Genomic DNA, 14,254 nt, shown 5'->3' with positions numbered 1-14,254 from the left:
AATAATAATAATAATAATTTTAAAAAATACTATATAATATAAAATGCAGTAAAATATTAAACAGGTATATTAAAAATTAATATTATGAATTAAATGAAAAACATTATAAAAAATTGTCAAAAATGATAATAAAATTTTATTAAAACGGGTAATACATAGTACTTGAAACGGTAAAAATTTTATCTAATTTTCCGTCAATTGCTTGTTTTGAATACATTATCGGCCGATTGTATGTTAACTTTAATCCTAATTTCTCAGCGATTTCAATACTTTTGAGATTTATATTCCAAGAATAATATAAAACATTTTGCTGTCGATCTTCGGGTATGAGTTGCAAACATCGGGTAACCAACAGTTCGGCTATATGTTCGTTGTCCGCATATAACGGCCCGACGACTGTCACATGACAAAGGGCTCTGTATATAATACAATAGCCACAGACCTCCCGGCGCTCATTAATAGCGACCAAATTCCAGGTTTCCGGGGATTTAATAACACCGTCAATGAATAGTCTGCGATCTATACCATCGCATATGTCGCTATCATATTCAGTAACTCCCGGCAATAACTCAGTAGTGATCGGACACACAGTTATCCCATCAATACTTTTAACACAGATGTCATCATTTAAGACAACCTTTCCTGTCATATGCACCAGTCGTTTGTGTTTCATCATTTGAAATCCCCATTTCTCTCCATATTTTTCTCCCATTTCTTGAGTGCGAGCAAACAGTGCTATATTGATGTCACCCAAATAGTCCATAACTTTTTTCCAGATAACCGGTCCGACTCCCTGTCCCTGATATTCAGGTCTTACAGCATAACCACCAATAAAGCCTAGTTTTGGCGATACTTTAACTCCACAACAATATCCAATAATTTTTCCTATTTAAATAACATACAATTATAAATCAATTATTTATTTATAATTTTTGTATAAACTATAATTTTATTGTTTTCCAATGTATTATGTATTTATTAAATTTAAAAGAGTTTTAATAGTATTAAAATTTTGTTTAAAAATTGGAAAATTAAATATTATCAAATTGAAATTGGCTAATCTTTTTTACGACTATTTATTACTAATTGTTTAACATTTTCTCTAATAAAAATTTTATTAATATTTTAATTATGAATTTAAATTAACTTATATATAAACAGTAAGTTGTGTTAATAAAATTATTTTTATTAATCATTAATATTGTAATTTTAATTATACGATATTTATATGTAATAATTTTATATATACCAGTGTCGACCTCCTCGGCCACAAATATGCCGTTCGGGTCGATGTTTAACATGACTTCATTAGCTCTTTTGAATATCGATGCCTTACATTGTGGCCATAAATCGCGTATAACATCGCAATCGGAGACACGCATTAAGCGTACATTAATGTTGACTAACTTTATAATGTCTGACATAACTTTTATAATATTTTTTTTTTAATAATTACAGTATACTTATAATATATAATTAATATATAAGATATAATTTAAAAATTATTCAACAATTTTTAAAATTGCATTACTACTGTACACATTTATATACCTAATTTTATTTTGATGATAAGTGAATTTATAGACCACTACTTGTTTGTCAATCTATTAATTGTTTAAAGATAAAAAAATATAAATAAAAAGATAATCGACAACTCACATATAGATAATTTGAAAACTGTTATTTTTTGTGGAAATTTTAGAAAGTATTTTATAAATATAGTGATAAAAATATTATATTTTTAAAAAAATTCATAAACTTAATTTGTTAGTGCATAGTGTACTGCAATTTATGATGAAATTTAATTAATCAATTATATAAGATTCTCAATTAATAAAAAATATACTTCAACATATAGTACTATTCATATAATGATACATGATAATGTAACCTTGATAATGTAAATATAATATAATAGCAATCATTTTTAATTTAATTTTTTTTTAAAAATATAATTATTTATGAATGAAATTAAATTACTTCTAATAATTTAGCTTAAATAAATAATAGTATAAAAATTTAAATATATATAAAATATAATAATAATAAACAAATATATATTAAATACTTATATAGAGATTCTATGCCACAAATGTTCAGATCTATATTGATGGCCAATTCGGGGATTAAATTTTATAATAAGTATATTATAATTATTAAATTAATTTTATATATTTTAAAAGGTTTGACAGTCTATATTTTTGTCAATGCATTTGTTTGGTCTATTTTATAATATATAAATTATATTATATAATTTATACGACAATATTATGGCAATACAATGATTGTCTGTTTGATCTATAATTTATATTTCACTCATAGAGTGCACTCTTTTTTTTAACTGAATAATACAAATAAACATTTGAATTGACAGTCATAAGTAGAGACTTCTATTTTACATTATTAACATAATTTTATTGGTAATATTGATATATGGCTTAGATTTGATAAGTAATATATCTAAATATGACTAATAATATAATATAATATAATAATAAGTAATTTTAGTAGAAGTTAATTTTGCATATTTACATTTAACATTTAATTATATATTTTGTGAATTAACACATATGTACAAATACTGTACAATTTAAAAATAAGATTAAACTAATAATAGATAAATTTAATTATGTTTTAATAAAAACATTAGTTTTAATGAACTAAAAATAATTTATAATATTAGTAATTTAAATTAAGCTAATGTTATTTTTAATTTGTTTTGTAAATTTTAATTCTAGTCAAACAGTATCAGGTTAGTTTTTAGTTTTTTAAATTTTATATTAAGTAAATTCCGGCTTAATTTAAAAAGTTTTTATATTCTCAATGAAAAATACTATTATTTTTTAAATAATTAATTTTATTAAAAACGAATAAATTTATTTTTAGATATTATTACAAATTTTAGTTAATTTAGTTAAATATTATATTAAATATTTGAATACTATTCTTATATATATTGTTAAAGTCTTTACTCATAGGAATAGCAATTATATCATTGAATATGATTTATACAATACTAACTAATCGTTATTAGAAATTAACATTTTAATTATAACATCATTCATAAGGACTAACAGATATTATTTAAACATGTTTTGAATATAATATATGTTTTATTTTTATTAAATTACAAAAAATTATAATATAATGTTTATAAGAAGATAAACCAAATTGTTAAAAATTATTCAAATATTTTATTAAAACGGGTAATACATAGCACTTGAAAGGGCAAAAATATTATCTGATTTGCCATCAATTGCTTGTTTTGAGTGCATTATAGGCCTATTTCTGGTTAACTTTAGTCCCAATTTCTCGGCGATTGCAATACTTTTGAGATTTATATCCCAACATAAATATAAAACTTTTTGCAGTCGATTTTCGGGTAGGAGTTGCAAACATTGGGTGACCAACAATTCGGCCACTCGTTCGTTGTCCGCATATAATGGCCCGACGTATGTCGCATCAGAACATGATATATATATAATACAATAGCCACAGACCTCCCGGCGCTCATTAATAGCGACTAAATTCCAACTTTCCACAGATTTTAGAACACCGTCAATGAATAATCGGCGGTCAATACCATCACATATATTTTTATCATATTCAATAACACCGGGCAATAAATCAGTAGTGATTGGACACACTGTTATCCCATCAATACTTTTAATATGATTGTCATTTAAGACAACCTTTCCCATCATATTCACCATACGTTTGTGTTTTGAGATCTCAAATCCCCATTTCTTGGCATACTTTTCACCCATTTCTTGAGTGGGAGCACACAGTGTTATATTGATGTCACCCAAATAGTCCATAACTTTTTCCCAGATCATCGATCCGATACCATGTCCCTGATACTCAGGTATCACTGAGTAACCACCAATGAAGGCCAGGTTTGGCGATACTTTAACTCCACTACAATATCCAATGAGTTTTCCTATTTAAATAACATTCAATTATAAATTAATTATTTATTTATAATTTTTGTATAAATTATAATTTTATTGTTTTATAGTTAAGTTAATTGACTTATAATAAAAACATTTATGTAATTTTAATTTTACAATACTATAGTACCATAATATATATAAAATTATTTCTTATATACCGGTGTCGAGTAAATGTCGATAAATATTATTGTTTGTGAAAATATTTTGTTTGTATTAAAGAATTTATTTAGAATTTACTAAAATTAGGTAAAAATTGTTACTTAAAAATTCAATATATTAACTATGCCCAAGATTATTCGAAATTATTGCAATTTAACCCCTTATACCCCTTGAGATTGATAATCTTTTGCAACCTTGATTATTATATACTTAATTTTATTCTGTGAGAATTCCCACATAATTAGAAAACTGTTTGGAAATTTTACACAATATTTTCAAAATTATTTTAAAATTATCAATTTATAAAAACAATATTTCTTTTTAAATTCATATACTTTTATTCACTGTACTGTTTATACGATACAGTATATTATACATATCAAACGTTTACTTAATAATGTAACCTTGATAATGTAAATACAATAAAATGGAAATCATTCATTATTTTATAATTTTTTTATTATAACTATTTTTTAAAGTTGTAAATTACTGCTTATAATAAAGCTTAATTAAATAATAATAATATATAAACTTAAATGTGTATAAAATTTAATAATACTAAATATATATATATATATTGTATACCTGTGCTGAGATCCTGTGCCACAAACACACCGTTCGGATCTATACTTATGGCCAATTCGGCTGAATTGAATTTACTCGAGTTATTTGAATACATTTGCCACCAAAATTGTCGGACAGCCGGACAGTCTGTGACACGTATTTTCCGTACAATGAAACTAAAGCCGGGATTAGGGTTTGACATATTTGAAAGTTTTTTTTGCGTTACAAAAAAATTAAATTTTAGAAATTTTATTTACAATAAAAAATGTGTTTTATATGAAACTTTCAACTGATAGATTTTTGCTTTATTATTTCAGCTTTAAGTACAAAAATATATATTTATAAATTTAATATAATCTCTTTATGATAACACATTTTGTTATGACAATGAGTTTGATTGATAGCATATTTTTAAATTAATTTTTGTAACATTTTAAATTTATTATTTATAAAAATTTACTAAATATTTTTAATTATTTAATACATTTTAAGTGTTGATTAGTTTGTAACAAAAATTTTAAACAATGTTAAATTTTAGTTTGTCATAATGTTAACAACATTATGTAAAAAATAATATTTATTGAACTGAAAGCATATTATATAAAAACTATAAAATATAACTGTATACTTGTATACGATATAACTGTATTTTTTAATTAATTATTTAATAAATTGTATTTTTAGAAAACATATCATAAATTTTTTTTGTTTGAAAAAATTATTTATTAATATACTATTATTAAATTACATTAATAAATATAAATATATAATATTTTTTTTATTAGATGTCGTAAGTATATAAAATGCTAACACATAAATGAGCATGTGCAATTAGTGTATTGTACAATGTTTACCGTAATATTTTACATGTTTTTAGAAAATATCTATTTGAAACGTATATTACTATATTGTATATTATTTACAGTACATACTGTAATATATTAATTGCATAGCTAATAATGAGTCATAAATAATTTATTTAAAAATATATTATAACTGCAATGAAATGCATTCAGTTATTAGAAATTAAACAACTATTAAAATTTGAGTTAAACTTAACAATTTAAAAATAATTTTAAAAAAAATTGTATAATAAATAAATTGTATATTAATAATATTAATACAGAATATATATTTAAATTTTTACATAAGTGTTTAATCATCGCTAAAAAAATATGCCAAAAACATTGATTATAGTGATTCTGGATGAAAGTGGAAGTATGGGAAACAAAAAGAGTGATGTATTGGGTGGGTTCAATAGTTTTGTGTCCGATCAAAAACAAATCAAAAATGATCATGCTAGATTGTACATGGTCAAATTTAATACTACAGTTTCCATTGTACATAAAGGTTTGTATTATATTTTTTTAAAAAAAATTTTGCAAATAATTTTTTTTAAACAAAGCTAAATTAAACAATGTTATAGCTAAATATCACATTTTTATCATACTAAAAAAAGATAATACTGTATATTTGTGATTCATATAATTGAATACTTTATAATATACACTGTGTGTGTATTATACTGTATTTTATTGTAATCTTACTTATTATACGTTTAAAAGTTAAAATGCCTAATGTTGGTGATGTAATTAATAAGCAATTCATGATTTTTTTTATGTTTGTTTGTTTGAAAACCCACATACATTGATAATACAGAATCTATAAACTGTATAATATCTACAGTATTACAGTATAATGTTATTTACACAACACTACATAATTATTTAAATGTGCATAAATATACAATACAGTTATTATACCAATTATATAATACAATTAATTAAACATGACCATTAAAAATATATGTATGTTACTACATGTATTACATATAAAATATTATACAATAAATAAATTATATACTGGTATATTGTCATATTGTACAGTAAAACTATTGTACATAAAATAGTAATTGTTTAATCTTATCTAATTTTAGTTACACAATTATTTTATGCATTCAATGATATATATATATATTTCAGTAACTATGAAAAATTATAATTACCATATTTGGTTGTTTATGTTAGATAATATTTTATTTTGTTAGTATTACATTGATAAATTATTGTTTTTCTATATATTAATCTTTATAGTAGAGTCTATTCTATACTATACACTATACTATACTGTATACAGTATTAATATTTATTGTTTTAATCATTTTAAAAAATATTAATTTATAATTATTTTTATTGTTAAAAAAAATAATTATTGATTTCTAATGAATTTAAACTTTTATATTTGATAAGTACTAATATAAGGTTTACTGTTTATAATTAAATCTATTGTCACAATATCACTACCAAAATATAAATCAACTAATTTTTATTATTAGACAGATTTAATTTTAAATTTAGTACAACTATTTATTTTTAGAATAATTTATTTTTGTAAATATTTATTTTACTAAAATTATTACAGTATATACAGTACAATAAACTTAGATTTATTTAATATATTTAAGTCATGTTAATGTAAACAATAAAACGTATTTATGGTAATAATTAATTAATTTTTTGTTGACAATTTAGGCATAGACTTAGCCAACGTACCTGAATTGACAGCAAATAACTATTTGCCGGGAGGTATGACCGCACTGTACGACGCTATAGCAGAGGGCGTACGACTTGCCGATAGAGACAAGAAAGACGATGAACGGGTCATATGTGTTATTATGACCGACGGAGAGGAGAACTCCTCTCGCGAGACAACCAAACAACAGGTAAAAGATATCATAACCGGGTATCAGAATAGAGGCGACTGGACTTTCGTCTATATCGGTGAAAACCCGGACCGATGGAGCCGTGACGCCGGTATGTCCGGTGGCAATGCCATCAACTATGATCACGTGGACACCCGACGCAACTATATGATGGCCAATAGTGCCGTTTCACAGTTTCGCAAATCACTGTCCAAACAGAGCAGCAATTTGTTGTCAAATTAAGTATCGATATTACTGTATTGTAAAAACATATTTAATTTAGTTATTAATTTGGTTTTTTAAAAGATTGATTAATTTTTATTTAAAATAATTTGTATATACAATATATACTTAATTTTTCAAATTATTTTCTAATGTTAAATAATTGTATCCAACATTAAAGTTTTTAACAAATAATTAATTATTTTATGATAAAATTGTTAATGGGTATTTTTTAAATTATGATTAATTCAATGTGAGCTTTATATTATTATTAGTAATTTTTCATTTGAGTCATACAACATGAATCATCATTATAAATTATAATTATGTAATTAAATGATGATTGATTGATATATTAATATTTAATTTTATACCATATTACTATAAATATTTAATTGTTTAATTGTAATATGACTATTATTTTAACAACTTATTATTATAAAATATAATATTACAATATTTATTTTCAATTAGATCTTTACATTCATTTGTATTAAAATTGAAATTATCATTTAAAAATGAATATTAAAGTTTAATTTACTATTAAATTCATAATTTAATTATTATATAATGCAGAATATTTATATAAATATTCACATAAAGTATTTATAGTACCTGTATGTATTATATATAATAATTAATATTATAATAATACTATATTATACAAGTATATTACTGTTTAAATAAATTTATAATTATGTACTATTTAAAAAAAATATTTTTATGATTATACTATCTTACAATAATTGTACAATTATTTCTAAACTACAATTTGTTTGCATTTATATTATACAGTATATATTTATAATGTTTTATTCTATAAAAATTAATATTTTATAATCATATAATATTCAAATATATTTTATTTACATTTTATTCAATATTAATATTGTATATTTTATGTAATTTTACTATTTTATTGAAACTCAATTATATTGAATATTTTAATAATTTATATATTTAATATTTTTCTATTTTCTATTTAGTATCATTTAAAATGAAATATTATTATAATTTTACATATATTAATATATATATAACTTTATATATTGCATTTTTGTGTTTACATTATAACATTAAAAAACTATTATCACAATTAAAATAATAACTTACTATTATTATTGTTAATATAAAGGACTCATTAGGTTTTCAAAACATTAAGTCAATATATTAAAAATATAATTATATAATAAGATTGCTTTGAAACTTAAAATTCACATTTAAATTATCGTTTTTTTTGTTAAATGAAATAATTGAATACAAACAACAAAACAACAAACAATTAAAGATTATTTTAATCCAAATCTCTGAAGCAGTGTTTTCTTCAGCTTATATTTTGAGACCCGATATTTGGTGACCGTATTAGAGATATGTTTGAATGTAATTCGCGGTTCATTATAGTTGTATGAGATTCCCATTGCCGCAGACATACCGACCTCTTTGGTCCAACGGTCGGGGTTTTTGCCGATATAAACGAAAGCCCAGTTGCCTTTGGACTCGTACTGAGCCAACAGTCGCCGAACCTGGTCTTTGGTCGTATCCTTTGAACAGTTTTCTTCGCCATCAGTAATGATAACACAAATCACTTTCTCGTTTTCACTGTCAGTCATGTCTTCTTCAGCAATGTATATGCCTTCGGATATGGCGTCAAATAGTGCTGTCCGACCACATGGCGTATACATTGATGGTTTCAAGTCGGGCACGTCTTTAACGTTTATTCCTAAATTTGTATTAAAATTAAAAAATAGTTTTTGTCACAAATGTTTTTAAATTTTGTTTCAGATTTATGGGCAATAATAAAGAAATTCAGAGACAGGCAGAGAGAGAGAGAGAGAGAGAGAGAGAGAGAGAGATTGTCTACGTTATTGGGACACAACTGACCTGAATAGACAATATTGACGTTTGTATTAAATTTAATTAAATACAGTTTCGATGAATCAGTTTTCAGACGTTTTTGTTCTCTAAGAAATGTATTGAAACCTCCGATGACTTCGTGGCGTTTCTTTCGCATACTTAGAGACTCATCTAAAAGGATAATAAGTTTTGTCTTCATTTCTATTATGATTGATAATTCTTATGGGCATTGATTGCAATACTGTATACACTTTAAGTGTATACTTGTATTTATGATAGATATTAACAAAAGTGCACAAAAATTATTTGTATTATTTTTTTTGCTAACTTTCCCGATGGATAGTTTGACAAACAATTGACAGTAAAGTTAGGTAAAAGTGATACTTTTATACGATGTTTGGATGTTTGACTAAAATAAGTTAAAAAATATCATAAAACAAAAGTTTTCTTTTGTTTAATCAAAAAACAAAATAATTATTTAATTATGTAATAAAAATATATATATATTATCTTTATTGCATAAAATGATAAAATTAATTAAATAGTTTAAATTAAGAAAATTAAAATATTAATAATTTTATATATACTGTAATAAATATACCTGTACATGTTTATAATATGTGAGATTATAATTATTTGATAAACACGTGCTATATTTATTGCTAATTATAACTTTATATATAAACATATTTACATGTACTGTACAATATATACTGTACTACGGTATATACTGTACAGTATATAATTTTATTAATTATTTATAAAATAAATCTAATTATCTAAAGATTTATTACAATTATTTTTATTGTTGATATGTATTTCAATTATACATTTGATTCATTTGATAATATTAGTTATGATATCTAATAAAATATTTTGATTATTTATTTGTTTCGATAGTAATCATGTAATATAAATTATCAATAAAAACTTATAAAATCTAAGAATATATAACTGTAAACTTTATATCATTGTTATGATTTTTTAATAATAATAATTAATAAATTTGTGTCAAAATCTGATAAATTATTATTATTATTATTTTTTGTGTACTTTATTTATATTATTACATTATATATAAAACAAAATATTTATGTTTTTTATATTTTTGTTTATATTTTACGGTATATAAAAATTGTGTTTTGAAAAAAAAATTTTTTATTATTAAATAAAATTATTTATTAAATGACAGTTTTTCTAACCATTTAAACAAATAATATAATTAAAAACTTTTATTAATTAGTATAATTAAATAGTTCTAAATTAAGAATATATAATAAAAAAAAATTTTTATTATATTATTTAAGTAATTATATTATTATTAATTTAAATATTAAGTTATTATTAATTTACTTACATTTAAAATAAATTTTATTATTTATGATTCCATATCTATTATTATTTGATTGCTATATAAAAATGATATAATCTTTAATGACTTTGTTTTTAAATACTTATCTATATAATTAAGCAATTTGTTATGCAATACTTATATTATATAAATTATATAACAGTAAAAATTGTAATAATAAATTAAATATTTATTAACATTTTTATAATATAGTTTATACATGTATATGTTCTCTAATATTTATTTAATATTATATTAAATATACAGTACTGTATTAATATTACATTATTATAATAATCTTAAAGTTAGTAAAATAAATTAAATATAATAATTTATTAGTTTATTAGTGTAATATTAATTTCTAGTTTTTGTCATATACAATTTATAAAGTTGACAAATAAAACAGTAATCAATTATTTTATTTGCGAAATATTTTGCAAATATTTTGATTATATAATATGTAAAAAAATTTAAAATATTTTTATTGTCTTAAAAATATTATTTGATTATTACGAATTCTTGTTAAAATATTGACATTGATAAATTTATTAATTAGTTAATTACTTATGATTCTTTTTTTAAAATTTTATATTTAGTCATAAAAATCTAATAAACTGTACATGTACAGTAATTATTAAGTATAATAAATTACACACTTTTTAGTAATTAATATTTATTAATTAATTTTTTAAAATAAATATTTTGTACTATTCCATGAACTATATGATAAAATATATAAAATTTATTACATTATTGTTTTTACTTTTATTTTTTTAAAAAGTCATCATACTGTGTATTATATGTTACATAAAACATGTGTAGATTGTAAAATATAAAGCATTTTAAATATTAATTACCAGTGCAAAAGTACATGTAGTTTGTACTGAACAACAAAAAAATTATTAAAACTTATTATTAGTAGTAAAGGTAGCTCTGGATACTGTGCGGTCGGATTACATGACTGAGCAATTGTGAGCCATCCCTGATGTTAAACTCGACCAATTCGTCGCTAGTGTTCAGCACTACAACAACTAAACCGCCGTCCGGTCTCTGGAAGACAGTTGTGTGCAACTGATCCCATGTTAGTGACTGTTGGGCATCGATACGAACCGAATCGGGCAAAATGAACTTGGTGAAATGACCCAAACCGTAATAGGATGGCTGCTTATAGTAGGTTTGTTTGCTCGGGTCCACAATGATGGGCGCATCAGCCGCCAGGTTAGCCCAATTTGGTCCGCCCTTAGGGTTGAGAGCCATATTCCATTGAACCCAACCCGCAACCCAATGATTTAGATCCTAAAGTTATCCAAATTAATTAAGTTTATTATTATTTTATTAAATTTTAATTAATAGATTTATCTTATAAATTAGTGTTATTTGAATATGAATTAATAATTAGTATATTTGTAGAGGTATATATATATACTGTAAATAATTAACTATCATTATAGATGAAAAATTTTCTATTATATTATTGTAGTCATATAACTGTATCGTTTATTTTTAATTGTCTACAGATTATAAGGTTGGCACCGGTATTTATCTCATATCAAGGAACATATACTTACTGTTACTTTATTATGTAATGTTATCTCAAGTTAATAACAAAACAAAAACAACAATATAGAAAAAGTGAAAAACATGATAAAACAGTGCACCTATACTCACAGTGATAATATCTCGTGCATCATTTTCCAGGTTATTCCAGTTTCCCAGATCGACACCCTTGTTAGGATCGGCACCATTGCTGGCCTCTGTGTTCAATATGAATTTGCTTGGATCCACGTTATGGGCCTTTTCTAGATTACCTAAATTTTCGTTTCTATTAGCATACCAGTGAAACGCTGTACCGGTAGTATATTTTGCCGCATCCTTATCAGGAAATATTGTTTGGGCCCATTCGTGTATTACGTCCCGTTGGTCGTCAAATATTAGTACATTGAGTTTGTCTGCTCCCACCTGATAGCCGGCAGCATCCAGTGCTGGTCCCAAATCTTTTTTCAGGAAATCTCGTTGCAATTCTTTAGTAAATCCCATACTATTGAAGCCATAGTTGGGTTGGTTGCCGGCCGACGGCTCGTTCTCGATAGTGATGCCCCACATCGGCAATCCCTCAGCCTTATAGGCGTCCAAAAATCTGGTCGTTTAAACAAAGGAAAGCATATTTAATGTTTAAGTTTAATATTATATCAATGAAACACATACTTAATAAAATATTTGGCAAATGTCTTATAATACTGTTCCCCTGGGTTTCCCTTTAGATAGCCTCCGTGATTGATCTGATTGTTGGTCTTCATCCAGGCCGGTGCAGACCACGGACTACCAAAAAACTTTTGCTGGTGTGGACTAACCTGTTTGGCTAATTTCATGTATGGGATCTGATTGTTGTTGTATTTGTTAAACAATCAATTGAAAACAATTTAAAAATTATAAGTCACTAATTATATTAGAAATTATTTGTTACTTTATATTTCTTGTCCTCATCGGTCAGAGTCCAGTGTTTCAAATCAAAGTCGCCGTTTTGGTTGTCATCGTAACTGTAGGCTCGGAGCGAAAAGTCTGCGCCACCGATCGGCAGTCGGTTAAGATTATACTCCAAACCGTTGGCCGAAAAATAGTCGCGTATTACGTGTTCCTGTAGTGATTGCGGCAATTGGGAGATCATATAACCGGTAGCGTCGGTGAACGAACCGCCGAAACCGACAATTTTCTGAACTTTCTTATTCTTATCGATGGTTATGGTCTGCGATTTGGTGGGATGTTCGCTGTGATGGTCACCAAACTTGAGGTTTGTCTGTTTAAATCGGTCGCCATTACGACTGGTCTCGAACAGTGTGATCACACCGGACGGTGTCTTCTGTAACGGATCCAAGTCATCACAGTATGACGTATTGCAGACACACACTATCGATCCCTTACCGAAATCTTGAGGATGGCATAGATTTCTTGAATAGACTGTATAAAATCGGTACAATAGTTGCCAAAAAAAAAATGTTTGTTAGTTTAATAATTGATGGTTTTAGTTTACTATTTGAAAATTCATACCCAAAGTGGCCAAACTTAACGATAATAATGTATTAAATAAGTAATTCATTGTTTTTTAAATAAATTGAATGACAACTAATCAGTGAACAGTTGTTGAATTGTGATCTACTTTTTATAAGACATTACTGTTTGTTATTATCATATCTATGAGAAAAAACAAGTACTAAATGACATATTTTTTAAGAATATTAATTATTGTTTAATTTATTGATAAAAAAATTTAGGCAGACTTCTAGCACAGGTAAGTTTATATGTACTATTGATATCTTATTGAGATTATTAATTTTGTTTTCAATATATTTTTCATTTCACAAAACTACAAAATTAACAAACTTTGAAAAACTTTTTTTTTAATGTACTTAACAGATATGTACTTTTTTTATAATAGATACACTTATTATTTGT

General features: G+C 24.2%; 5 protein-coding genes across 5 annotated transcripts; 1 reads left to right on the top strand and 4 right to left on the bottom strand.

Moving 5' to 3' along the window:
* Positions 1 to 139: 139 nt before the first annotated feature.
* LOC128963277 (uncharacterized protein F36G3.2-like) lies at positions 140 to 1,422 on the bottom strand. Its single transcript, XM_054309781.1, has 2 exons — positions 1,250 to 1,422; positions 140 to 885 (listed from the first exon to the last, which is right to left on the bottom strand). The coding sequence occupies exons 1-2, from the start codon at positions 1,380 to 1,382 to the stop codon at positions 140 to 142; spliced, it is 879 nt and encodes a 292-aa protein (XP_054165756.1). The 5' UTR covers positions 1,383 to 1,422.
* Positions 1,423 to 3,088: 1,666 nt separating this feature from the next.
* On the bottom strand, positions 3,089 to 4,964 carry LOC128963168 (uncharacterized). The gene is made up of 2 exons (XM_054309660.1): positions 4,698 to 4,964; positions 3,089 to 3,940 (listed from the first exon to the last, which is right to left on the bottom strand). Exons 1-2 carry the CDS (start codon positions 4,876 to 4,878, stop codon positions 3,198 to 3,200), a joined length of 924 nt encoding a protein of 307 aa, XP_054165635.1. The 5' UTR covers positions 4,879 to 4,964; the 3' UTR covers positions 3,089 to 3,197.
* An 838-nt stretch (positions 4,965 to 5,802) lies between these two features.
* Positions 5,803 to 7,767, top strand: LOC128963175 (uncharacterized). Its single transcript, XM_054309669.1, has 2 exons — positions 5,803 to 6,026; positions 7,208 to 7,767. The coding sequence occupies exons 1-2, from the start codon at positions 5,852 to 5,854 to the stop codon at positions 7,618 to 7,620; spliced, it is 588 nt and encodes a 195-aa protein (XP_054165644.1). The 5' UTR covers positions 5,803 to 5,851; the 3' UTR covers positions 7,621 to 7,767.
* A 1,106-nt stretch (positions 7,768 to 8,873) lies between these two features.
* On the bottom strand, positions 8,874 to 9,807 carry LOC128963250 (uncharacterized). The gene is made up of 2 exons (XM_054309751.1): positions 9,481 to 9,807; positions 8,874 to 9,319 (listed from the first exon to the last, which is right to left on the bottom strand). The coding sequence occupies exons 1-2, from the start codon at positions 9,650 to 9,652 to the stop codon at positions 8,889 to 8,891; spliced, it is 603 nt and encodes a 200-aa protein (XP_054165726.1). The 5' UTR covers positions 9,653 to 9,807; the 3' UTR covers positions 8,874 to 8,888.
* A 1,714-nt stretch (positions 9,808 to 11,521) lies between these two features.
* LOC128963113 (lysosomal acid glucosylceramidase-like) lies at positions 11,522 to 13,950 on the bottom strand. Its single transcript, XM_054309589.1, has 5 exons — positions 13,850 to 13,950; positions 13,269 to 13,759; positions 13,010 to 13,182; positions 12,473 to 12,941; positions 11,522 to 12,100 (listed from the first exon to the last, which is right to left on the bottom strand). Exons 1-5 carry the CDS (start codon positions 13,896 to 13,898, stop codon positions 11,720 to 11,722), a joined length of 1,563 nt encoding a protein of 520 aa, XP_054165564.1. The 5' UTR covers positions 13,899 to 13,950; the 3' UTR covers positions 11,522 to 11,719.
* Between the last annotated feature and the right edge of the window lie 304 nt (positions 13,951 to 14,254).

This window comes from Oppia nitens, unplaced genomic scaffold (assembly GCF_028296485.1).
Source record: "Oppia nitens isolate AA-2021 unplaced genomic scaffold, nextdenovo-longstitch-racon4-pilon3 scaffold7_pilon_pilon_pilon, whole genome shotgun sequence".
NCBI lineage: Eukaryota > Metazoa > Arthropoda > Arachnida > Sarcoptiformes > Oppiidae > Oppia > Oppia nitens.
The sequence above is the reverse complement of the archived record's forward strand: the minus strand, read 5'-3'. Positions and strand labels throughout refer to the sequence as shown.

Coding starts and splice junctions, on each gene's coding strand:
- LOC128963168 (XM_054309660.1), bottom strand. CDS start 4,878: ATGTCAAACCCTAATCCCGGCTTTAGTTTCATTGTACGGAAAATACGT. Junction 3,941..4,697: donor GGCACAGGATCTCAGCACAG/GTATACAATATA, acceptor TTATTTAAATAG/GAAAACTCATTGGATATTGT.
- LOC128963175 (XM_054309669.1), top strand. CDS start 5,852: ATGCCAAAAACATTGATTATAGTGATTCTGGATGAAAGTGGAAGTATG. Junction 6,027..7,207: donor AGTTTCCATTGTACATAAAG/GTTTGTATTATA, acceptor TTGACAATTTAG/GCATAGACTTAGCCAACGTA.
- LOC128963113 (XM_054309589.1), bottom strand. CDS start 13,898: ATGAATTACTTATTTAATACATTATTATCGTTAAGTTTGGCCACTTTG. Junction 12,942..13,009: donor TTTGCCAAATATTTTATTAA/GTATGTGTTTCA, acceptor TTAAACGACCAG/ATTTTTGGACGCCTATAAGG. Junction 12,101..12,472: donor ATGCACGAGATATTATCACT/GTGAGTATAGGT, acceptor GGATAACTTTAG/GATCTAAATCATTGGGTTGC.
- LOC128963277 (XM_054309781.1), bottom strand. CDS start 1,382: ATGCGTGTCTCCGATTGCGATGTTATACGCGATTTATGGCCACAATGT. Junction 886..1,249: donor GGCCGAGGAGGTCGACACTG/GTATATATAAAA, acceptor TTATTTAAATAG/GAAAAATTATTGGATATTGT.
- LOC128963250 (XM_054309751.1), bottom strand. CDS start 9,652: ATGAAGACAAAACTTATTATCCTTTTAGATGAGTCTCTAAGTATGCGA. Junction 9,320..9,480: donor CGTCAATATTGTCTATTCAG/GTCAGTTGTGTC, acceptor ATACAAATTTAG/GAATAAACGTTAAAGACGTG.